Consider the following 25,000-nt stretch of genomic DNA (forward strand, 5'->3'; position numbering starts at 1 on the left):
AAACACACAAAGAAGAAAAGGAAAATAATCAAAAAGGATTCAATATTTTGACCAAAACACACAAAATTCAAGATGGTGTATTTGTCATCATATGCACATTAACAGTAACAGCAGCAGAGTGTGTGTGTGAGTGTGTGTGTGTGTGTGTGTGTGTGTGTGTGTGTGTGGTTAAGTTCAAAAGATCGAAATAACGTCACCATTTCAACCTTCAAAATTAAACATGGAATCAACAATGATGTCATGTTCAGCATGTGCACCAAAACGCACGCGCACCAACACACACACAAACACACACACACACACACACACACACACACACACACACACACACACACACACACACACACACACACACACACACACACACACACACACACACACACACACACACACACACACACACACACACACACACACACACACACGTAGCAGCAACCAAAAAGACAGCATAGCAAATGACGAAAAACACCAAATGTTGAATCAAGATTTGGACAATCGTGACACCACTGATATTGAGTGCGTTCAAGAGGAATTTAGTTTTGGTCAGAAGCAGCAAACTGAATCAAGCTCTGAAGGAAAATGAAGAAAAATTCCCTACAGAACATCAGATCGACCATTCAGCTTGATTTGATAAAAAGGTCTCCATACAGGTTTCCAAGTTGACCTTTAGCCTCAATTCCCTTTTCCTGCGTAGGTTTTCAAACACGTTTAAATGCATTATTGGAGAAGCAGAACCCATTAGGTTTTATGGAATAACTCAGATACACAAACACCATTTTACAAAATGTCTCGGGGCGATCTGCGGACACATTTCTCCTCTCCATTCTGACTCGGAATACCACGAGTTGTTTAGGGTTTATTCTGCATAAAGAAACCTTGTTGTCCAAAAATCAGTGAATATCTCCTCATGATCCACTACCTGTCTGTACTGTGTGTGTGCGCTGCAAAATAAATACAGTGTCAATACATACACAGCCTAGGCTCTGTAAACTGGTACGTAAACAAAGGGTACACAAACAAAAGGGGGGGCCCAGCGTAGCTAGAAAACATGCCCGTTTACAGAGCCTAGGCTGCGTATTCACCGTGAATTTTTTTTCAGCACACACACACACAGTACAGACACAGGTAGCATGTCATGAGGAGATATTCACTGATTTTAGCAAAAAAAAGTGATTTTGACAACGAGCGTTCTCCAGAATCACTGACTGCACCTTTACCGTGCGGTCTGCGCTCCTACCTGGCGTCTGCATGGTGATGTAGCAGAGGATTTTGGCCTCAGACTCGGCCCGGCCTCTTTGATCCATAATCGGGCTTTAAACGTTCACCAAACTCCCACCACGATTCAGAGGTTAAAAACTACAGATTCTTCTTCTATGGATCTCATGACGTTGTTGTTTTAACAGCCGAGCGCTTTGGAAAAAAGCATGGCGTCACCGCGAAATTCTTTTTTTATCCAACTATCAAGCCAATTTTTAAAAAATGCTCCCGATGGCACTGAAAATATCCTTTTTTCCCCTCTCTCTCTCTTTAGGTAGATTTTATTTCCCAAAAATCAAGAACGAATCAACAGCCTTCTCTCTCTTTCTTTCTTTATAGCTTGTATCCAAAATCTGCAGTCGCGAGCTCGGGAAGAAAATTAAGAAAAATTCCCGACGAGATGTTGTAGGATCAATCGTTCAGCTTGTATGTCGCACAGGTCCGTCCGCACTGAGAATGGCTAGGGGGTACATTTTCTCCATAACACCTTTTAACTGCGTAGGTCTGCAAACAGGTTAACAACCACAGGGATCTCTGGAGGCGCTGATCTCAACACAATGAATCCCAACGGGTGAAACCAAACAGGGATTCTTCTTCTGTGGTTGTCATGACTTGCCGCGCGCTGCGATTCTGCTCTCGAAAAAAAAAATAAAAAATAAAAAACCTGACGTCACCTCCAAAAGGAAACAGGTCCCGGAGCCTTTAACCAAGTGTATCTCCAGTTTAAAGATGCTCTCGAGGCTACTGACAATGTCCTTCTCTCTCTCTCTCTGTCTCTCTCTCTCTCTCTCTCTCTCTCTCTCTCTCTCTCTCTGTCTCTCTCTGTCTATCTCTCTCTCTTAAAAAAGGTAGAAATGTCTCAATTCTTATTCCCACAAATCACATCAAAATCTGCCTTTTCTTTCTATCATTCCATCTCGCTTGAATCCAAAGTCTTCAATCGCCTTCTTCAGCGTTCAAAAGATTTATTATTATTTTTTAAACGACGGAGCAACTTTCTCTCTGTCCGTCCGTCTCCCTGTGTGAGAGGACAGCAGCTTGGAGATGTGTGACATCACCCGAGCCCTCAGCCAATGGCACGACGGCAGTGTTATCACCGAGGCAACACACACACACACACCCCCTCTCTCTCTCTCTGCTGCAGCTCTCTGTGTGTAGATAGATGATGTCATCGGTTCAGCTGGCGACAGGGTGAATGAAACCAGTGACTAATGGTTCTACTTCACCCACCACACGAGCACTATTTTAGCTTTGCGTTTAAAATGAGCTACGAGGAACTTTTCAATATTCCTGAAACAGTCTCATTTTAGCTCATGATGATCATAAATGGTGAATCAAGTGGATTTTATTGACTCGTTTTGTCTATGATATAAATACAATATATTAGTATAACGTGTTAACCTAAGGGCATGCCAACAGTACTGAAGGGGTCTAGTTCTGAGAGAAAAAATAAATAAATACATATAAATAAAAAAAAATATATATGGCTGCACGATTCTTGCTAAAAATTTAGTGTTTTACATTGAGGAGCTAATTGTCATTAAAGGAATACTTCACCCATACGGAACCGGCGTTCTATCATTATAAAATCACTATTATAATATAATGAATGAGGTTTTTCTTCCCTCAGTCCCTCTGTGGTCACAAGAAGGAAACTGTAGGGTTAGACAGTGAGACCATAAAACACTCTTTCTGCCTTTTCTCGGGCTAGGATGAACCGATTTCATTTTTTTTTTTGCACATTTATACTACATAGGATCTCCGAGTTCAATACACCTTCATATTCCAACCGGTGAAGTAGGTCTTTAATATAACAACTGGAACTGTTCCCAAGTAAAGAAATTAACATCCAGATTGACTAAGGGAATAATATGCGCTAGAGAATCACCATCATTTAGAAATTGAGATCACATAGATATATTGCTCAGCCCTAGCAAAAGATATCAGATTCCAGCAAAGGTCCAATTTTGCAAATCCAGCCTCTTCTGCCCCTCTATGGTAAATGTTCTCCACTTATAAAGCTCTTTTCCCTGGTTTTTCACAGACCCAAAGTGCTTTACATTGTTTTGTACACATTCACCCAAATCACACACACACATTCATACACCGATAGCAGCAGCAGCTACCACGCAGGGTGCAAGCTAACTATCAGGAGACATTTAGGGTTCAGTGTCTCTTTGCCCAGGGACACTTGGACATGTGGCGGGGAGACGGGGGATCCAACCACCGACCCTGTAACCCAGTGGACGACCGCCCGCCCTACACACTTCACCACAGCCGCCCCATGATCTCAGGTTGAAGGAAAAAGTGACGAACATTTCACATTGAGCGACAGAGAGACGTGTGACTGTGACACAGATCCAGTGTGACGCTGTTTCATCACTACAAGAGGAACTGAAGAAATCATTCCCTCAGAAGGAACTCTTTACTACGGGTCATTTTTGCATCGTGGCTTTTCCTATTTTAGGTCTATTGAGGCGTATTAACAGCTGACGGGATGCGTCAAGGGGTAATAAAAGTCACATGAATGATGAAACAGGATTTGCCTGTAAAAGCAGCGTTTCAAACTGTTCTTTTTTTGTTTAACCCATTGATGACGGCTGCTGCGCGATGCCACATTGGCTCTCCTGCCTGATGCTGCATCGTGCAGCATTATTACTTTATCTAATTTTCATGGCATTCCCAGCATTGAATGCACTGTCATTGGTTCAAATACACATGAGGTGGGTTTTGTTGATTTTTTTAAGACCACGTGACCACCCAAAAGTTGTGTGGTTTGCCGAAAATCATGTCAATCAAAAAAATTAAAAATTAAAATAATAATAAAAAAAATACGCCAGCTATGTCGGCGACAGAACAGTTAGTGGCGTTTGGTGCGCAGAATCAAGGTCTACTATAGACTACTGACGAAAATCACACAACACATTGCATCTATTTATTAACAATATTTAATAATTTTTTAATTCATCTAATTTTGACGATTTTTAGAAATATTTGTTGGTTTGTAAGCGCTAAGGGAGCATGTTTAAATAAAACATGTGAACCTTAACTTTTAAATGTATTTTATTTCATGTTTCTATGTGCTACACAGGCTTAGATATTAAGGTTTTGGTAGACTTGACAATTCGTACTATTTTTTCAGAAAACCCTCAGGCATTAAGGACATGCATCCTAGATTGCCATAGTCATCAATGGGTTAAAGGTGCAGTGTGTAATATGACATCATCAAGAGAGTTCTACAAAGTTCTAGAATGCAACGCTCCCTGGGTAACCCCAACCCTTTAGAATAATAACAGAAGCTACAGTGGCCTTCAAGGACAAGAACAATTCTACATTTTAAACAATGCACCTGATGACATTCCAACTATGACACTTTCAAGATGGCGGCACTAGGCCTTGGTCCAAAATATGCAGAAATATGGACATATATGAGACCCTTTCTAAGGGAAAAAAATAATAATAATAAAAAAAAAATCAGCTATTATGCACTAAATTAAATGTACTTATGGATATTATAATTACTTTCTACAAAATCTGCTAGGAAATAAAACCCAAAATTCTACACACTGCAGGTTTAAAACGTCGCTTTCAAAAGATAAAATATCAGTTTTTAAATCACGTTTCCGTCAGTTACTCCACGGCAAAACTAAATATGCCATTGCCCGAAAAAAAGTCTATTCTCTGTAAACTGGTACGTAAACAAAGTGGCCCACAGTAGCTAGCAACATGGGTTTACAGAGCCTAGGCTGTGTATTAACACTGGATATTTTTAAAGCACACACACAGTACAGACAGGTAGCGGATCATGAGGAGATATTCACTGATTCTGAAGTGTGTTTGACGACAAGCGTTCTCCAGAATCACCGACTCCGACTTAAAGGCAGACACGCACAAATGTTGCACACAAACACACACTGTAACATACACTGCAACACACACACACACACACACAGTAACACATACACACACACACACACAGACACACACACACACAGACAGACACACACATAGTAACACAGACACACACACACACAGACAGACACACAGACACACACACAGTAACACATACACACACACAGACAGACAGACAGACACACACACAGTAACACATACAAACACACACACACACAGACAGAGAGACAAACACACACACACACACACACACACAGACAGACACACACACAGTAACACATACAAACACACACACACACAGACAGACAGACACACACACACACACAGTAACACATACACCCAGACAGACACACACACACACACACACACACACACAGACAGACAGACAGACAGACAGACAGACAGACAGACAGACAGACAGACAGACAGACAGACAGACAGACAGACAGACACACACACACACTCACCTGGTGCAGCTTGGTTCATGTTGAGTTCGCTGGTGATCAGAACCTCCAGGACCTGAACCAGAGGATCCGGGCCGGACTCAGCCCTGAAGGCAGAAACAACAATCAATGACAGAAAGAGAGAGAGTGTGTGTGTGTGTGTGTGTGTGTGTGTGTGTGTGTGTGTGTGTGTGTGTGTGTGTGTGTGTGTGTGAGAGAGAGAGAGAGAGAGAGAGAGAGAGAGAGAGAGAGTGAGTGAGTGAGTGAGTGAGTGAGTGAGTGAGTGAGTGAGTGAGTGAGTGAGTGAGTGAGTGAGTGAGTGAGTGAGTGAGTGAGTGAGTGAGTGAGTGAGTGAGTGAGTGAGTGAGTGAGTGAGTGTGTGTGTGTGTGTGTGTGAGAGAGAGAGAGAGAGAGAGTAAGTGAAAGACAGTGACAAAGACTGAGAGAGACCTAGAGAGAGAGAAAGATAGATTGTGTGTGTGTGTGTGTGTGTGTGTGTGTGTGTGTGTGTGTGTGTGTGTGTGTGTGTTACAGTGTGTGTGAGTGAGTGAGTGAGTACAGAGAGACAGAGAGGGAGAAAGACAGAGAGAGAGAGATAGAGAGAGACAGAGAGAGAGAGAGAGAAAGACAGAGTGAGAAAGACAGAGAGAGAGAGAGAGAGAGACAAAGAGAGAGAGCGAGAGAGAGAGATATTGCGTGTGTGTGTCTCTCACCCTGCATTGTGCCTGAATAGCAGAGGACTGAAGCTCTCTGCCAGCCCTCGGGGGTTGAGGGTGTTGGATGTCCCGGTGAGGCAGAGCCTGGCCATGTGCCTGACGAGGCCCAGCAGCGTGAGCCCGTACTGGGCAGGACAGCTGGGAGAGCAGGCCACCCCGCGGAGCACCTGGGCACAGTCCTCAAGGTCTCTCACCTCTGGAGACGGATGGACGGACGGAGAGAGAGAGAGAGAGAGAGAGAAAGAGAGAGAGAGAGAGAGAGAGAGAGAGAGAGAGAGAGAGAGAGAGAGAGACACACACGTTTCATTTACTTTCTTCTTTATTTTGAAAAAAATAATAATAATATTGACACACACACATATTGGGTGATAGCCAGTAACCATGAGGTCTCTGGTTGGATCCCTGGCACCGGACAGGAGGGTGTTAGTAGTAAAATAATGCTGCCCAAGAAGTAATGGAAATGTAACTCAGTAAGGCGTGGTTAAACTCGGTCAAAGGCCATTGTTTTGACCTTGCACGGTACAAAAACACAGACAGACACAGACCTTGCACGGTGTGTATCATGTCTAGCTGTACACACACACACAGACAGACAGACAGACCGACCTTGCATGGTGTGTATCATGTCTAGCTGTACACACACACACAGACAGACAGACAGACAGACAGACAGACAGACAGACACAGACCTTGCACGGTGTGTATCATGTCTTGCTGCAGGGCGACTGGCAGCACCGGCCCAGGGAGGTCCAGCAGGAAGCGGATCACACCGTCACACAGAGAGGACACGTCCAGCTGCTCCAGGTCTGAAAACACACACACACACACACACACACACACACACACACACACACACACACACACACACACACACACACACACACACACACACACACACACACACACACACACACACACACACACACACACACACACACACACACACACACACACACGTTAGACTAGAACACTTCAGGTTTGGGGAGGCGTTTTTAATTTTATTTTAAAGAATACTTTTTGGGGGCATTTTCATGATAATACTTCATTGATAGTTTGTAGAGACAGAGATGAAATGTGTCAGAGAGGGGAATGACATGCAGAGAACGACCCGGGTTGGATTCTAACCCGGGTCTGCTGTGAAGAGGACTGAGACTTTCTGGGGGAAGGCTGTTTTAAAGTATTGGTCAGGTTTTATGGTGTTTTTTTTAGGCGTCCTTAAGGTCTTAACAGGTTTAGGAAGAAGAAGAAGAAGAAGAAGAAGAAGAAGAAGAAGAGGTTCCTCACCGGAGTCAGAGAGTTGTCGTGTGTCCAGACTTCCTCCAGTCAGACTGCGATACACACCAGGACTGTCCACAGCTACAACAACATATATACTGACATGTTAATAACATAATACTAACTCTCCAGGCTAAATGTGATCTGTTAAGAGACAGATCAGATAGATACTAGATACGTTTCTTTACTTCCTCCCCTTTAAGGCATGTAGAAAGTGTCTGATTCCAGCAAAGGTCCAATTTTGCAAATCCAGCCTCTTCTGCCCCTCTATGGTAAATGTTCTCCACTTATAAAGCTCTTTTCCCTGGTTTTTCACAGACCCAAAGCGCTTTACATTGTTTTGTACACATTCACCCAATAACACCACACATTCATACACCGATAGCAGCAGCTGCTACCACACAAGCTAACTATCAGGAGACATTTAGGGTTCAGTGTCTCTTTGCCCAGGGACACTTGGACATGTGGCGGGGAGACGGGGGGATCGAACCTCCGACCCTGTAACCCAGTGGACGACCGAACCGCCCTACACACTTCACCACAGCCGCCCCATGATCTCAGGTTGAAGGAAAAAGTGACGAACATTTCACATTGAGCAACAGAGAGACGTGTGACTGTGACACAGATTTTTTGCATTTTGTTTTTTATTTATTCATCTATTACTATTTAAACTTTTTTTTTATTGCTCGCATGTTCGAAATAAAGACAATCAATCAATCAATCAATCAATCAATCAATCAATCAATCAATCAATCACTCAATCACTCAATCACTCAATCAATCAATCAATCAATCAATCAATCACTCAATCAATCACTCACTCAATCACTCAATCAATCAATCAATCAATCACTCAATCAATCAATCAATCAATCAATCAATCACTCAATCAATCAATCAATCAATCAATCAATCAATCAATCAATCAATCAATCAATCAATCAATCACTCAATCAATCAATCAATCAATCAATCAATCAATCAATCAATCAATCAATCAATCAATCACTCAATCAATCAATCAATCAATCAATCACTCAATCAATCAATCAATCACTCAATCAATCAATCACTCAATCAATCAATCAATCAATCAATCACTCAATCAATCTCAACACATGAGCTAAACCGCAACATGAGCTAATTAAGCAATAGCTCCCGACAGGCTGTGGAATGTGCTCATTATAATACAGTTAAGGGGCGTTGCTCGGCCTGACGCGAAGCCCAAAGTTTATGACAGGACACCAAACTGACTGAAGTTTGTTCCTTCTTCCATCGGAGAGAGTTTTTAAATCCTCCCGACCCTCCACAGCCAAAGAGTGAGCCACCGTTTAGCATATATCCATTTCTTTATCAAATATATTGACCATTTATCAAAGTGATATGGAACTCTGCAAACTGATTGGACGTCATAGCAGTTATGCATACGCCCATTAAACAACAGTTAGGAACCAATCAGATCGCTGGATTTAGGCCACCCGTTTTATAAAGCCTCGTATCGACTGAGCGGTACAATTCGGTTTTGTACGGTTGGGAAGGGGACCACAATAAAAGGAACCGCGCCTATGTGCGTATGACCCCTGGTTCAATCTAAGGTCAAATAAAAAATAAAATAAAACTAACGAATCTCAGGGCAACACTGTACCTTTTTTATTTTGATTTAACCGGGAGAAAAACCTATTGAGATTAAAAATATTTTTTTCAAAGGTGACCTGGCCAAGACAGGCAGCAGCACAATGGACCACAGTTACAGACAAACAGTTACAGACAAACAGTTACAGACAAACAGTTACAGACAAACAGTTACAGACAAACAGACAATGTTTAAATAGCACTGAAATAAAGCAAATCAATTCACACTGCAACAATCCTAGTAGACCCATTTCTGTAACCGGGAATCAACTATTTAAAACACTGACATCTTAGAGAGTCTTGCTCAATTTCCTTCATTTTCAACTTAAAACCACTGTACCTTTGGTCTCTACGGCCTCCATCAGTCTGCTGAGGAGGGGGGGGGCCGAGTCCGGGGGTCCAAACTGATCCGGGAGGTCTGGCAGCGAGAAGCCTGAAAACACACAACACATTAAACCATACAGTCAACAACACAAAAGGCCCCAAAACCACATCAAGATATTCCAAGGAAATTTGCGAGAATGATATTCATGACGACACACAGCGGGGCTATTCAATTAGTTTTGAATGGGGGCCGGTTGGTGGAAATGATCCAAAATGAGGGGCCAGAAAAAAATGCCTAAAATTGATGAGCATCACATCAATAGCTACATATACTGTAAAACACTACAACGACATAGGAGTGCATATATTGTCTTTATTTTATCAAATAAAGTTCACCAGCTTATCAAACACATCGCGCGTGCTAGTAGATTAATTGTGCAGCACTATAAAAAAAATAATCGTATTTTTATTTTTTTTTGGGTCGGTCGGTAGTCAAGGCGGGGGCCAGTAAATATTCCTTCGCGGGCCGGATCCGCCTATTGAATAGCCCTGACATACAGTATAAAAAAAATTAAGATAATTATTGGTGAAAGCAGCTTGAAAGGCTGGTTGTCCCTTTCAAAGAACAGAAAATACATTATTTTGTGCACTCATTAATCATAGATGTTGCAGACATTGTTGAGCATATTTTATTTGTATGTTTTATTTTGTCTTACTCAATGGCCGAGAGTTAAAGATATTGGGAACATCAACATTTGGCTTTTATTAACATAATCGTCAGTTGCAGCCAGGAAGCAGAGAGCAGTTTCCAGGTGAAACACACACACACACACACACACACACACACACACACACACACACACACACACACACACACACACACACACACACACACACACACACACACACACACACACACACACACACACACACACACACACACACACACACACACACACACACACACACACACACAGTACAACACACACACACACACTTCCTGTGTTCTCTGGTAAAGGCTGGTGGCAGCAGAACAGATCTGTTCAGTCAGCAACCACAAACCTGACTAAACACCAGCTCTGTGTGTGTGTGTGTGTGTGTGTGTGTGTGTGTGTGTGTGTGTGTGTGTGTGTGTGTGTGTGTGTGTGTGTGTGTGTGTGTGTGTGTGTGTGTGTGTGTGTCTATAATGTGTTTCCATGTTTTTCAGGCAGTACATAAAAAAACAAAGAAATGCCACTTATCTAACTGAAGTTATTGCGTGCATGTGTTACTGTGTGTGTGTGTGTGTGTGTATGCTACTGTGTGTGTGTGTGTGTGTGTGTGTACATGCACACGTGTGTTTGTGTGTGTCTGTGTGTGTGTATGCTACTGTGTGTGTGTGTGTGTGTGTGTACATGCGTATGTGTGTGTGTGTTTGTGTGTGTGTGTGTGTGTGTGTGTATGCTACTGTGTGTGTGTGTGTGTGTGTGAGTGTGTGTGCATCTGTGTGTGTGTGTGTGTGTGTGTGTGCGTGCGTGTGTGCATGCTACTGTGTGTGTGTGTGTGTGTGTGCGTGTGCGTCTGTGTGTGTGTTATGTGTTATTGTCAGGGCTGTACGCTTATTTTTTAAAGTGGTAGCACTGGTGCTAGCAAGCAAAAAAAATCAGTAGCACAAAAATAAATTTGGTAGCACACAAAGTATGATCGAAAACTTGCATAACCTTAACCCTTGCATTTCGCTCTAATTACCTTTGAGCATGTCATCTTGGTCTCATTTGAGATTCTCAATTAATATTATTTCCTAGTGTGTGCAGTAATAATTGTAGAAAAATTAATAGGGGTGCACTGATTGCAATTTAGACAAAATAATCTAACCTGCCAATTGCAATTTGGCAGGCTGTCGCACTAGTTAGGGTTGCCACCTTGGATTTAGGAAAAAAAGGGACACTTGAATGTTTGGGGCGGAGGGCTCGGCCATTATTAGGCTACCAGTTCAGACTGACCAGTGTAATGACCTATAATAACCATACACACCTACAGTGCTTTTTACAGTATAGGCTAAATAGGGAGACTGAGGTGGGTGGGGACCCTGGACCTTGTAGGGGGGCCCCGGAAGAAAAAAATGCAACCTTTTAAAGTAAAATTTATCAATCTGGTGCACTTTGAGAATAATATTGCATGCAACCATGCCCAGGGGCCCAAGGGCTCGGGGGGGGGGGGGGCCTAAGCCAGAAATACTGATAGTAACTTTAAATGTTGCATTGTCAAAGAGCTCAGTCACTCATGTCAATAACAGGGTCCAACAAGGAATAGCCTAAATATAAGGAAATAAATCATCATGGCCCCAACTAGGTGACAAATAGAAAAGCAAGTGCAAAACAAAAGCATTATTAGCTCTGTCTAAGGGGCTTCATGAGGGACAGCTAAGCCCCCCACACACAAACAGGAATAAGCTTGCTATGTGTAAATTCTATACTGTTCATGAAAAGTAGCTTTCCACCCTGTATATGTTGCAATGGGCCCCTCCATCATATAACATGAGTCTGCAGACCAATCTACTGTACTGTTTTCACAGTTGCAGAGTAAAGAGTGCCTGTTTAAGAAAAATAATGTTCCTTCTGCAGCTCAAGATTTGATTAAAATGTTCCTCTGCTCTGATGCATTTAACTTTAAAACGGTACAAAGAGTCTGGGCCCATTATCTCATAATCCGTCTATGAACCAACTGGTTTCCACAATCTTTTTTATTTTCGCGGGCAGCATGCACAAGCATTATTTATTAAAAAAAAAAAAAAAAAAAAAAAAAAAAGTGTGGGGCCCCACACAGGGTCTTGAAACGGGCCCCGAGATCGTTAAGACCGCCCCTGCCCGCCCGCCTCTCCGATGCAATAGCGGGCGCAACAAACTCCTCGGCCCGTGTGAGACGGCCTTAACTACTGAACGAAGGAAGGAAATCAAATGAGGTTTTGGCATTTTCCCCAAAAAACGGGTCACAGCTGGTGAAAAAAAGAGAACAATTCTGGGAAAAACGGGACGGGTGGCAACACTAGCACGAGTGCGATTGGAGTTGTATTCATCATCGCACGTGATCAATTTCAGTAGCAAATGCGATCAAAACTGTCGCACTGTACAGCCCTGGTTATTGTGCATAAAACCATTTCCTCAGAAACATCTGCAGGAAACTGAAGTGTGTGAGTCAAACTAAACTGAATCCATGTTCACATTACAAACTAACTGTACGCTGCACTGAACTAGAAAATAATGATTTACATTTCTGCTAAAAAGTACAAATATTTTGACTTAGTTATTTATATCACTTTTTTCTGTATTCCTTGTCTGTTTATGTGAGGAAGGGGGGATGGGGAAGGGGGAGGGGGAGGGGAAGGGGGAAGAGGGAGAGGTGGGAGGGGGATGGGTGTTGTGTATGTATCGTATGTGTTTACTTATTCAGTTTTTTTTTGTCCATATGTAAAAAATTATAAAACCACTCAAATAAAAGTTTAAAAAAAAAAAAGTACAAATAAATTAGCTATTATTTTTGGAGTATTATGAATAAGCGTTTTGATTAGTAGAGGTTTCGATACCCATCCCTTGCTATCCTTTAAAATAAGATGTTACAGGGAGGAGGCTCACATGTCACTGTGTTGATTTAGTTTACTAGTTGTGAGTGTATTGTGTGTATGAGTCTTTGTTTTAATGTAAAAAAAATAAAAAATAAAATATAATAAATTAATTAAATTAAAACATTGAAACCTGTGTAGTGGAGTCCGCCATGCCATGTTGGTTGTTCTTTTCATTTTGTCCTTTGTTTATTTGTGTTCCTTTATTAATGTGTGTGTGTGTGTGTGTGTGCGTGTGCGTGTGCGTGTGTGTGTGTGTGTGTGTAAATGTATTTTGTTATACAAGGAATAAAAAAATAATAATAATAATAAATGAAACAAAAAACCTTGTACTTGCTCTGTACATAATACAAATGATTTCAATAGTACATTTTCAATCATTTATTTTTTAAGTTTGTTTTCCTCACCCTCGGACTCGGAGTCTGTCCTGAGCGAGGCAGCGGAGGGCGGGCGGGGCGGGCGGGGTTTAGGAGTCGGCGGAGACATTCTCTTTCTGCCCAGAAACTCCACGTAGGTTCCCGGGAAATCACCTTTCTCCTGATGGACGGACAGAGGCAATAGTACAAAATAACATTTAAAACAAAGTCAACAAGTGAAGTGGACCTCCGTAGTTTTTCACTGGACCAAAGAAATCATGTTTAAAGGCCTACTTCACCGGTTTGAATATGAAGGTGTATTGAATTCTGAGATCCTATGTAGTATAAATGTGCGAAACAAATTTACTAAGTACGTTTTTTTTTAACCCTATATTTCTCTTTCTGTGATGTCACGAGAAGGAGAAATATAGGGTTAAAAAAAAACACTCTTTCTGCCTTTTCTCAGGCTAGGATGAACCGATTTTAATTTTTTTTGCACATTTATACTACATAGGATCTCAGAATTCAATACACCTTCATATTCAAACCGGTGAAGTAGGCCTTTAATGCAAAGTTGTCCCAAACCCAGGGTAATTGATGTTGATTTATCTGTAGTTTTGATTTCGTAAAATAGGTATTTTATAATCGTACAACAAGTATTAAGAAAACACAAGGGTTTGATAATAAAAATGTTTTGTTATAAACTAATCATTGACCAACACATCCTTATCGGATAAAAGTTGAATGTTGAACTGGGCCTAGTGTGAATGCTGCGTGTACACACAGACACACACACACACACACTGACAGACAGACAGACAGCTGCACAGACAGACACACAGACACACACACACACTGACAGACAGACAGACAGCTGCACAGACAAACACACAGACAGACAGACAGACATCTGCACAGACAGACAGACACACAGACACACCCCCACCCTGACACACACACACACAGACCTTCACCCCCCCCACCCCCACACACACACACACACACACACACTCTCTTGTCCCAGTGTGAGTGTGTAGTTGTACCTGTGTGGTCTCGTTGACTCCCGGCAGCCATCCGATCTCACTCGGTCTCTCCTCGGCCCCGCTGCTGCAGCCCAGAGCCAGCAGCGCTCCCTTGCTAACCAGCAGCATGTCGCCCACGTGCAGGTTAATGTCCTCCTCCCTCTCCTTCTTATAGTCGTACAGCGCGCGGTACTGGAAGCCCTCCGACGCCATCGTACAAACCTCTATATGGCTTCACTGTCACTATCAAACTAAGGAAATAACTCAGAGTAAAAAGTATAAAAATAGTTTGGAATTGTTTCTCTCTCTCTCTTGATCCTGAGTTGAATTAATGTGGCGTTTCCATCAGCGTGTGTGTGTCTCTCCGGTCTCCATCTTTGTTATTGTGATGTCATAGTGATGTCACAGCGAGGTCATCCCTCCAGGCCGAGCCGCAGCCGACCAATCAGAGCGTCTCCTCCGTTCATGAACAGAAGACGGAGGAAAGATGGCGGCAACATCTGTGGACGGACGCAGCGACAAACCCAACCTGAGAGACGAGGGAAAGGGCAAAGGGTTAACACTAGATATCTATGAAACAATTAAAAATGTTTGCTGTAGCTGCTTCCAATCCCTGAGTGTGAAAACTGCCCAGTCTATTGACCAGTTTAAAACGTTGCTGAGGGGGGCGCCCTTAGCTCAGTTGGTAGGGCGTCCCCCCCCCATGGGCCTCGGCCAGCAGCGGACCCGGGTTTGATTCCAGCCCGCGGTCGTTCTCTGCATGTCACTCCCCTCTCTGCCCCATTTCAACTCTGTCTCTACACTATCAATAAAGCATGAAAATGCCCAAAAAATATCTTAAAAACAAAAAAACAAAAAATAACGTTGCTGAAGACTCTCTTTTTTGCATTGGCCTTTAACACAAGTTGAGCTTTTAGCTAAGGGCGCCCCCTTGAATTGTCATTTTTATCCTGTGTCCTTCCACTGGTGCTGGGCTGTTTTGCAACAAACAAATTTCTTCAACGGGGGATTAATAAAGTTGTATCTTATCTTATCTTAGAGAGAGACCAGCCATATCTAACAAGTTTATTCGTCGATCCATGTTGACGTCAACAACTACAAGAACCAATCAGGGGCTAATACCGAAAAATATCTGCAGCTACTTTCATGATCGTTTAAAGTAGCTACAAGGTATTTGTGCTTTTACCTGAGAGACTAAAGAAAGGGCAAAGGGTTAACAACACTAGATATCTATGAAACAATTAAAGGTGTAGTCAGTGATTCTGGAGAACGCTTGTTGTCAAAATCTCTTTTTGTCAAAATCAGTGAATATCTCCTAATTTTTCGCTACCTGTCTGTACTGTATTAGTGTAACAGTGTTAATACACAGCCTAGGCTTTTTTTTTTTTTTTTTTTTTTTAAGATATTTTTTGGGCATTTTTATGCTTTATTTGATAGTGCAGAGAGACAGAGTTGAAATGGGGCAGAGAGGGGAGTGACATGCAGAGAACGACCGCGGGTGGGAATCGAATCCGGGTCCGCTGCTGGGCCCGGCCCTGGAGGGGGACGCCCTACCAACTGAGCTAAAGGCGCCCCCAGCCTAGGCTTTTTAAAAGGGAATGTAAACAAAGGGGGCAATCTGTAGCTAGCAACATACAGTCAAGTGCGAAAGTTTGTGAACCCCTTGAACATTTTGGAATTTTATTTATTTTTACCATTAATAATTCATTTTTATCAATGCCAGTATTTTTTATATGAAATAACACATGTTTGTTTATCAATTCAACATTTTTCTTTTCCAGAAATCAATTGTTAAAACAGATAAAACAAATTATTTGACGAATGTTGTATGTGCAAAAGTTTGTGAACCCTGAGCTGCATTGCTTAAATCGAGCAGGTTGACACAATCAGGTGGGCCAAATTGGTTGATGAAATAGACCAATGTAATGAGAGATCTTTAGGAAAGAAATTGGGTGGCACTAGATAAAACAGAGATAAAACCAGGTCAGTTTAGGCTCACCAAAGTGAACCCATACAGGTCAGACATGCTAAAAGGGAAACAAATCTCTGAGGATCTCAGGAATAGAGTTGTGATGCTGCACATTTGTCTGGGGACAGCTATAAATTATTTAAAAAAAAGTTTGAGCTCCATCGGCCCACCGTGAGGCAAATCATCTACAAATGGAGAGCTTTAAGAGTGACTGAACATCTGCCTAGAAGTGGGCTTCCTTCAAAAATATCCACAAGCGCCACAAGATAAGTGATTTTTCAGTTAAAAGCCAACCCAAACATTACATCTAGTGATTTGCAGACCTCTCGTGCAGCATCTGGGACAGATGTGCATGGTTCCACAATAAGAAGAAAACTCAGTCAACATGGCTTTCATGGGATGGTTGCTGAAGAAGCCTCTGCTCTCAAAAAAGAACAAAACTGCTTGTCACAACTTTGCCAGAGAGCACCTGGAGATACCTGAAGTCTTATTCTGTGGACAGATTAGTCCAAAATTGAACTGTTTGGTCATAACCAAAACCGCCATGTTTGGGCAAAAACGCAATTTTGCCTACCACCTAGAGAACCTTCTCCCAAGTGAATAATGGTGGTTTCAAATTGTCTGCAAATCTCCAGATGTAATGTTTGGGTTGGCTTTTACCTGAAAAATCACTTTTCTTGTGGCGCTTGAGGATATTTTTGAAGGAAGTCCACTTCTAGGCAGATGTTAAGTCACTCTTAAAGCTCTCCATTTGTAGATGATTTGCCTCACGGTGGACCGATTGAGCTCAATTTTTTTTTTATGAATTTATAACTGTCCTCAGACAAATGTGCAACATCACAACTCTATTCCTGAGATCCTCTGAGATTTGTTTCCCTTTTAGCATGTCTGACCTGTATGGGTTCACTTTGGTGAGCCTAAACTGACCTGGTTTTATCTCTGTTTTATCTAGTGCCACCCAATTTCTTCCCTAAAGATCTCTCATTACATTGGTCTATTTCATCAACCAATTTGGCCCACCTGATTGTGTCAACCTGCTCGATTTAAGCAATGCAGCTCAGGGTTCACAAACTTTTGCACATACAACATTCGTCAAATAATTTGTTTTATCTGTTTTAACAATTGATTTCTGGAAAAGAAAAATGTTGAATTGATAAACAAACATGTGTTATTTCATATAAAAAATACTGGTATTGATAAAAATGAATTAATAATGGTTAAAATAAATAAAATTCCAAAAGGCTCAAGGGGTTCACAAACTTTCGCACTTGACTGTATATGTTTACAGAGCCTAGGCTGTATATCAACACCGGATTTGTTTTGTATTTAATGTATTTTTATCTATCTATCTGTTTATCTATCTGTTTATCTATCTGTGTGACTGTGTGACTATGTCGGATTAATAATGGTGATATGACCATGGTCTGCCTGCTGTAAATCGTTTGGTCTGAGTTGGTAGGGATTCAGACCAGAGCAAAGGCATTCAGAAAAACCAGATAAAAATAGCATTCTTTACACTGATGGTCTCGTTTGCTGTTACATGTAATTCATGATCATCAGAGGAAAAATAAGACTGTTTCAGAAATATTTAAATGTTCCTTGAAGAAGGTTTAATGGTTATTATTTAATTGAAGAAAAAACATGTTGATATAAGTGGGCTTTCGTTATAGGTGTATTCAGCTATACTCGAGAACGCTTGTTGTCAAAATCAGTGAATATCTCCTCACGATCCACTACCTGTCTGTACCGTGTTAATACACAGCCTAGGCTCTGTAAAACGGGTATGTTGCTATATACGGAGGCCCATTTGTTTATATAGCCTTTGTTTACATGCGACTTTTTGTTTTGAATGTATGTTACCCTATTATATATATACACAGTCTGCGCTAAGAACAAGCTAGAACGTTTTTTGTTGAATAGACAGGTTAATCAATTGTTATTTCATTTTAAAGGAATTTCAAACTAAAATATTAAAGCCAAATAAATGAAAACAAAGCGCCTTACATGCAACACTATTAAGGTGTTATAATATAAACGTAAAAAAATAGACCAAACATGTTCATTTTTAAAGGGGCTTTCGTTAAGTAAACAGTGGACAGACGAAAAACCTAGACACACTGAAAATAAAAAGGCATATTTCTCTTGTGTGACGAAACACAAACACATCTAGAGTTAGTAACACATTGCCTACAGTTAGATTTCACTCTTAAATATCTAAAATATTGTAAAATGAATGTTTTAAAAGGCGCAGACAGCGGAAACGGGAAACGTCAGTAGCCTACATGCCAACGCTAGCTTTAGCCACAGCTAGCTTCTGTCAGTCGCTGCAACAAAGTCTCACCTTTTTGGTATTTTTAAATCGATTAAAATGCTCCAACGCAGCGAACAGCGGGCGCCATTATGGAGAACGACATCCAGGTGTTTCTCAAACTGAAAATACTTCAATATTTTATCGATTATTTCCAAAGATGAAGACACTCGTGGCTCCAACCGTCTGAGGGTTTTCTTTCAGTAGCTAATCAAGCTAGCAACCAGCCAAAGCTAATCCGGCTAGGACTAGCAAAGTAAAATATTTTTATCAAATTAAAATATCAAATAAATCGAATAAAGCTTTGATTTTAAGGGAAATCTCAGATCTAATAATTGTGTTAATACTTTAAATTAAATATGTGGTTTAAGGCTTATTTTAAAGTTGGGTTCATCATCTGAAAATGCGTTATATAGGAGCATAGAGCGAGTAGAATTAGTATTTCAAAATAAGATAGGCCTCCTAATGTGTGTGGCATATTTAATGACCAAATGTTATTGTTTTAAATGTTTAAAATAGATAATGTTGAATAAAAAACATAATTTTGTATTTTGAAAATGTATCATTCGTATTAGCAGCCCACAATTATGGCGAGACAACATTGGTTTTCTAGAAATGGTAAATTTCTCGATTTTTGTCTATTTATCTTCCATAACACTTTCATACTAGTATAAATCAAAGGTCCACATTGTACATTTAGGTGTTTTTATTTGACTAAACCTTGTCTGTATATTTATTCTATACAACCATCTTTAACGGCCATTATCAAAAAAAAAAACATTTAACTCTGGCTTAAAAAAAAATAAAAAAATTAACATTCAACATTCAACATATTTTTTTATAAGATTTGTATATAAAGATGTTGAAAATTATTTTTATATTATATTTTTTTATAGAGTTGCAAATGTAGGCATAATTCATAAGATATTTCCACATTTGTATATGAATTCCAACATTTCGGGAGAAAAAAATTGTAATACAGAAAAACAATTGTCCTAATGTAATAATAATAATAATAATAATAATAATAATAATAATAATGATAATAAGAAGAAGAAGAAGAAGAAGAAGAAGAAGAAGAAGAAGAAGAAGAAGAAGAAGAAGAAGAAGAAGAAGAAGAAGAAGAAGAAGAAGAAGAAGAAGAAGAAGAACAATAATAATAATAATAATAATAATAATAATAATAATAATAATAATAATAATAATAATAATAATAATAATAAATTTAATTTATATTGCGCCTTTCAAGGAACCCAAGGTCTCTTCACACAAAGGGGGAAGTAAGAGTGTGTGTGTGAAAGTGAGTCAGTGTAAATCATAGATAGTGGTGTGAATGCATAGGACACTGGGGTGAACTGGCAAAGTGTACTGCAGTGTCTGGCTTTAAGAGGGAGGCTCGGCCCTGATGTCACTTCCTCTAACCTAGATCTTAATGCAGTGTGCAAGAGAGGGGACCATGGCAACAAAAGAGAGAGAGAGAGAGTGTGTGTGTGTGTGATGGGGGGTGTACTACTGTATTCATGCTGGCCTCATTTATTCAGCTCAGCTCTTACACAAGCAGCCGCCTTTGAACGTGTGTGTGTGTGTGTGTGTGTGTATGTGTGTGTGTTTCTGTGTGTGTGTGTGTGTGTGTGTGTGTGTGTCTGTGTGACATATCATGTGACTGATGCTGTTTTCTTTCTTCTCAATTTTCCAGAACAAACGGCCCATCCCGAATCAAACCATCAACACACACAGTTTATATTCAAAATATTTAACCTTTATTAACATCACATAAGAAAATATAATAATTTTTTTTTCTTTTTTACAATTATATACATGTTTTCAAATGTATAAATAAACAGTACAGGCACGCCCCCCACACACACACACACACACACACCCCCCACACACACACACACACACACACCCTCAGCACATTACAATAATGAAGGAGGTTTGTATTCAATATTAATGAGGTTCTGCGTTTGAAGATTTTTGTCAAAGAAACAGCATTAAATGTATTTGCACCATATCTGTATGTCTGTGTTTATGCACATTGAAAATATTCATCATGTATAAAAATATATAAAAACATCCCCACTGATACAACGGTTGCGTTCCGAATCGCATACTTTCTACTATATAGTACACACATGGGCATTTTACGGCCCGCGGGCCAGACCCGGCCCGTGGGCTGTCTCAGTCCGGCCCGCGACATCCACGGAGAAAAGAAGAAGAAAAAAAAAAAAAAAATCCCGCATTATAGAGGCTTATGAGTTTGAACTGCTATACGATCTGATTGCAACAGAGGGCGCTATTTTAATTTGGAATGGGTGAAAATGCGCTTCCTTGACTCTTGCATAGACAGTTTGATGATCATCAGGATGAGTGCTGTGAAAAAGAGGAAAGTTGATTCGGAATGTCGTGTTTTTAACACCGAGTGGACTTCTAAATATTTTGTTACTCATGTGGGTTCAAAGGCTGTATGCCTAATATGCCAAAATGCAATTTCCGTTTTCAAAGAATATAATATTAAGAGACATTTTTCGACCAAGCATGCCAACTATGCCACCAACCTATCGTCGCAGGAGAGAGAACAAAAGGCCCTGAAATTGTCCTCCGATTTAACCGCCCGTCAGAATACTTTTGTGAAGCAGACGGCCATACAAGAGACAGTCACAAAAGTAAGCTACATGCTGGCTCATAAGCTAGCCAAACACAGCAGGTCGTTCTCAGAGGGCGAGTTTGTGAAAGACTGTATGGTTGAGACTGCTAGCATCCTGTGCCCTGACAATAAAAGTCAGTTTGAAAAAATCAGTCTGTCTCGTCGGACCGTTACCAGGCGTGTGGAAGTGATTGATAAAGACTTGTCTGATAAACTGCTAAAGAGAGCAGCCGACTTCACCTATTTTTCCATAGCTCTGGATGAGAGCACCGATATCAAAGACACCGCCCAGCTACTTATTTTCATAAGAGGGATCACTGATGAGTTTGAAATCGTGGAGGAATTTCTTGCCATGGAATCGATGAGAGGGACAACGCGGGGCTGTGACCTCTACGAATGCGTGTCAGGATGTTTGGAGAGATACAACCTGCCATGGACTAAATTACTGAACGTGACCACTGATGGATCTCCGAACCTCACCGGTAAAAACGTCGGACTTTTGCGGAGGATACAGGACCGGGTGAAAGATGACAATCCCAACTCACATTTGATTTTCCTACACTGCATCATCCACCAAGAATCCCTGTGTAAATCTGTGTTGCAACTGGATCATGTCACCAAAACGGTGGTAAAACTCGTAAACTTAATCCGGGCCCGAGGGCTCAACCACCGCCAGTTTATTCAGCTGCTGGAGGAAAGTGGAGCAGAGCACACGGACGTGCTGTACCACTCCAGTGTTCGCTGGCTGAGCCTGGGAAAGGTGCTGCATCGTGTGTGGGAGTTGAAAGGAGAGATCGTGACGTTTCTGGGGAATGTAGGTAAAGCAGACGAGTTTACAGAGTTGCAAGACTTGGATTGGATGTGTGACTTTGCATTTGGGGTGGATGTACTGAGCCATCTAAACGACCTAAATGTGAAGTTACAGGGGAAGAACGCATTTGTGCATGAGCTGTATTCACACGTGACAGCGTTCAAAGCCAAGCTGATCCTGTTTTCTCGACTTATGAGCAACAAGTGTTTCACACATTTCCCAACGCTGGCTACACTGGATGTGCCACCGCGCCACACTGACAGATACTCCACTACTCTGACACACCTCCACAATGAGTTCAACCGCCGTTTCTCTGACTTTGAGAAGATTGAACCAGAACTGGAGCTGGTGTCCACTCCCTTCTCATTCGACAGCGAGAAAGCGCCCCCAGATGTGCAACTCGAACTGATTGACATCCAGTGCGATCTGACTCTGAAAGAGAAGTTCAGCACCTCCACACTGGACAGCTTCTATGGCTCACTGAACGAAACGCAGTTCCCGAACCTACGCAGGCATGCACGGATGATGCTCGTTTTGTTTGGCTCCACCTATGTCTGCGAACAAACATTTTCCGTGATGAACTACAACAAGTCACGTTACAGATCACGTCTGACGGATGAACATCTGTCCTCTGTGTTGCGCATTGCAACATCACACATGACGCCAGACTTTGATGATCTTGCAAAGGGAGGTGACCGTCTGCATTGTTCCCATTAACTGACAACCCTTACTCCGTGTGTGCACAAAGCTGTGGACATGTACACAGACAGTGGACACATACACGGGTCCATTCGGACTTTTTGGAGCTTCACGGATACAGAGACAATTTGTGCACTATCAATCGGCAGCAAGATAACTGCCAGAGTTGTTAAAACAGTGTGAGTATTAAAAACCACTGTCTATTTTTTTTCTGATGAGCATTTCAATGCAATAATTTAGTTACAACAGCTGGATGCAATGTTTTTTTTGTTTTTGCAATGTGAGTAATTTCTCACAGTTGTAATTTAAAGGAGTTGTGTGTTTCTCCATAAATAAAATCATATAAAAAGCCTAATATTTTCTTCATTGAGTGATGCAGGTCTGTTACACAAATATAACAGTCTCACTGAATCATAGTTAATTGTTGCAGAGTTGTTAATTGTAATATTCATGATCATGTATTTGTTTAAAAAGGGCTAGTGAATAACACAATCAAGCCCACCAAATCTATGTACCGGTAGTTTAAAGTAATTCTGCACTAAATATTTCATGTTTAAATTTTATTTCCAATTGTGTGGCCCTTCACTTACTTTAACGGAGTCAGTATGGCCCACTGGAAAAACATATTGCCCACCCCTGATATAGTATGTAGAAAAAAGATTTAGGATGTCCCGATTCTTGTGGCCAGATTTAGGATGGTTAGAAGTGCCCGGATGTCCTACTTCCTCCGGCCAAGATTGTTAGTGTTGAAAACTGCATCCTATTTTGGGCGATTCTGACCCACAATCCAGTGCGCACGTGAAGTGACGTCACAGCCTCCATATGAAAACAAACGGGGACGCGACGGATACAAAAGCAAGAGGCAAGATCAAGGCGCAATGTTATGATGAAATAAAAAGAGTAAAAGTGTGTCCCAATAGTATGCCTACTGCATCCTAACTAGATTATTTTTATCGTTGGATGTAGTATGTAGAATAGAAAAAAGAAAGAGTATGCGATTCGGAACGCAACCAATGTTCCATTCTGACTGTGTTGACATGTCTAACCAATATTCTGGTTTCTGGTAGGCTCTGAAAACAGGCTTGTTGCTATAGCTACTGTGGCCCCTTTGTTTACGGACCAGTTTACAGAGCCTAGGCTGAGTAGTAACACAGTAAATACAGATAGCAAATCAGAGAGTCAAAGAGTGATTTTGACAACAAAGGTTCAAGAGATTCACCTTAATATAAAAACACATTTTGTAAAATCTTGATTCAGTTCGGTCTCTTAAATATTTGCTACTTGCTGTGTGTGTGTGTGTGTGTGTGTGTGTGTGTGTGTGTGTGTGTGTGTGTGTGTGTGTGTGTGTGTGTGTGTGTGTGTGTGTGTGTGTGTGTGTGTGTGTGTGTGTGTGTGTGTGAGTGTGTTTATGTGAGTGTGTGTCTGTGTGAGAGTTTATGTGAGTGTGTGTCTGTGTGAGAGTTTATGTAGGTGTATCTGTGTATGTGTGCTTGCTTTCCCAAGTATGCAGCATAGTGTATTTTTCGGTATATTATTATTTCAAAATGTGTCGCACTTTTGCCTGTTAATTTTTATTTTGGAGGGGAAAACAGTATGTTGGTGTGTGTGCGTGTGTGTGTCTGTCTGTCTGTCTGTCTGTCTACATGCTGAAGACCTTCCCCAGCCGATGGACAGACAGGCTGATTCTGCCCGCCAGACGGAGCTCTTTCTTCAGGTAACGTCCGACCTGCTCGGCCTGGAGCAAGTCGCAGAAGACCCAAATCTCAGAGCGCTCCCTCTGGATGTTAGCATTACATGGAGGTAGCATAGCTAGCTCGCTGTGTGTGTGAGTGTTACATGGAGGTAGCACTGTTAGCTCGCTGTGTGTGTGAGTGTTACATGGAGGTAGCATGGTTAGCTCGCTGTGTGTGTTGGTGTGACACTGAGGGGGCATTGAGCTACGAACGCACCGGCTTAGAGAACGCCACACCTACGGGAAGAGAGAGGGGAAACAAAGATGGAAGAAAAAAGATCAATTTTGTTGGAATTGCA

At 41.3% G+C, this 25,000-nt stretch overlaps 3 protein-coding genes across 3 annotated transcripts in view; 1 reads left to right on the top strand and 2 right to left on the bottom strand.

Annotated features, from left to right (window-relative positions):
* LOC307257275 (phosphatidylinositol 3-kinase regulatory subunit alpha-like) overlaps positions 1-18,998 on the bottom strand; it is a 29,944-nt gene extending 10,946 nt beyond the window's left edge. The window contains exons 1-8 of the mRNA XM_080036453.1: positions 18,846-18,998; positions 14,557-15,064; positions 13,565-13,694; positions 9,576-9,668; positions 7,613-7,684; positions 7,018-7,134; positions 6,326-6,524; positions 5,637-5,719 (exon numbers count right to left, since the gene is read on the bottom strand). Of these exons, the coding sequence (XP_079892579.1) occupies positions 5,637-5,719; positions 6,326-6,524; positions 7,018-7,134; positions 7,613-7,684; positions 9,576-9,668; positions 13,565-13,694; positions 14,557-14,748 (886 nt within the window). The 5' untranslated portion in view covers positions 14,749-15,064; positions 18,846-18,998. The remainder of the gene's footprint in view (positions 1-5,636; positions 5,720-6,325; positions 6,525-7,017; positions 7,135-7,612; positions 7,685-9,575; positions 9,669-13,564; positions 13,695-14,556; positions 15,065-18,845) is intronic.
* Positions 18,999-21,487: 2,489 nt separating this feature from the next.
* Positions 21,488-22,987, top strand: LOC307257285 (general transcription factor II-I repeat domain-containing protein 2-like; the record flags this gene model as incomplete). The annotated part of the gene is made up of 1 exon (XM_080036464.1): positions 21,488-22,987. The coding sequence occupies one exon, from the start codon at positions 21,488-21,490 to the stop codon at positions 22,985-22,987; it is 1,500 nt and encodes a 499-aa protein (XP_079892590.1).
* Positions 22,988-24,608: 1,621 nt separating this feature from the next.
* Positions 24,609-25,000, bottom strand: part of shld3 (shieldin complex subunit 3) — a gene marked incomplete at its 3' end in the record, with an annotated part of 1,597 nt that continues 1,205 nt past the window's right edge. The window contains exon 2 of the mRNA XM_080044974.1: positions 24,609-24,938. Coding sequence (XP_079901100.1) covers positions 24,609-24,938 — 330 coding nt within the window. The remainder of the gene's footprint in view (positions 24,939-25,000) is intronic.

Source organism: Ammodytes marinus, assembly GCF_949987685.1.
Source record: "Ammodytes marinus genome assembly, chromosome: 2".
In the NCBI taxonomy this organism is placed as follows: domain Eukaryota; kingdom Metazoa; phylum Chordata; class Actinopteri; order Uranoscopiformes; family Ammodytidae; genus Ammodytes; species Ammodytes marinus.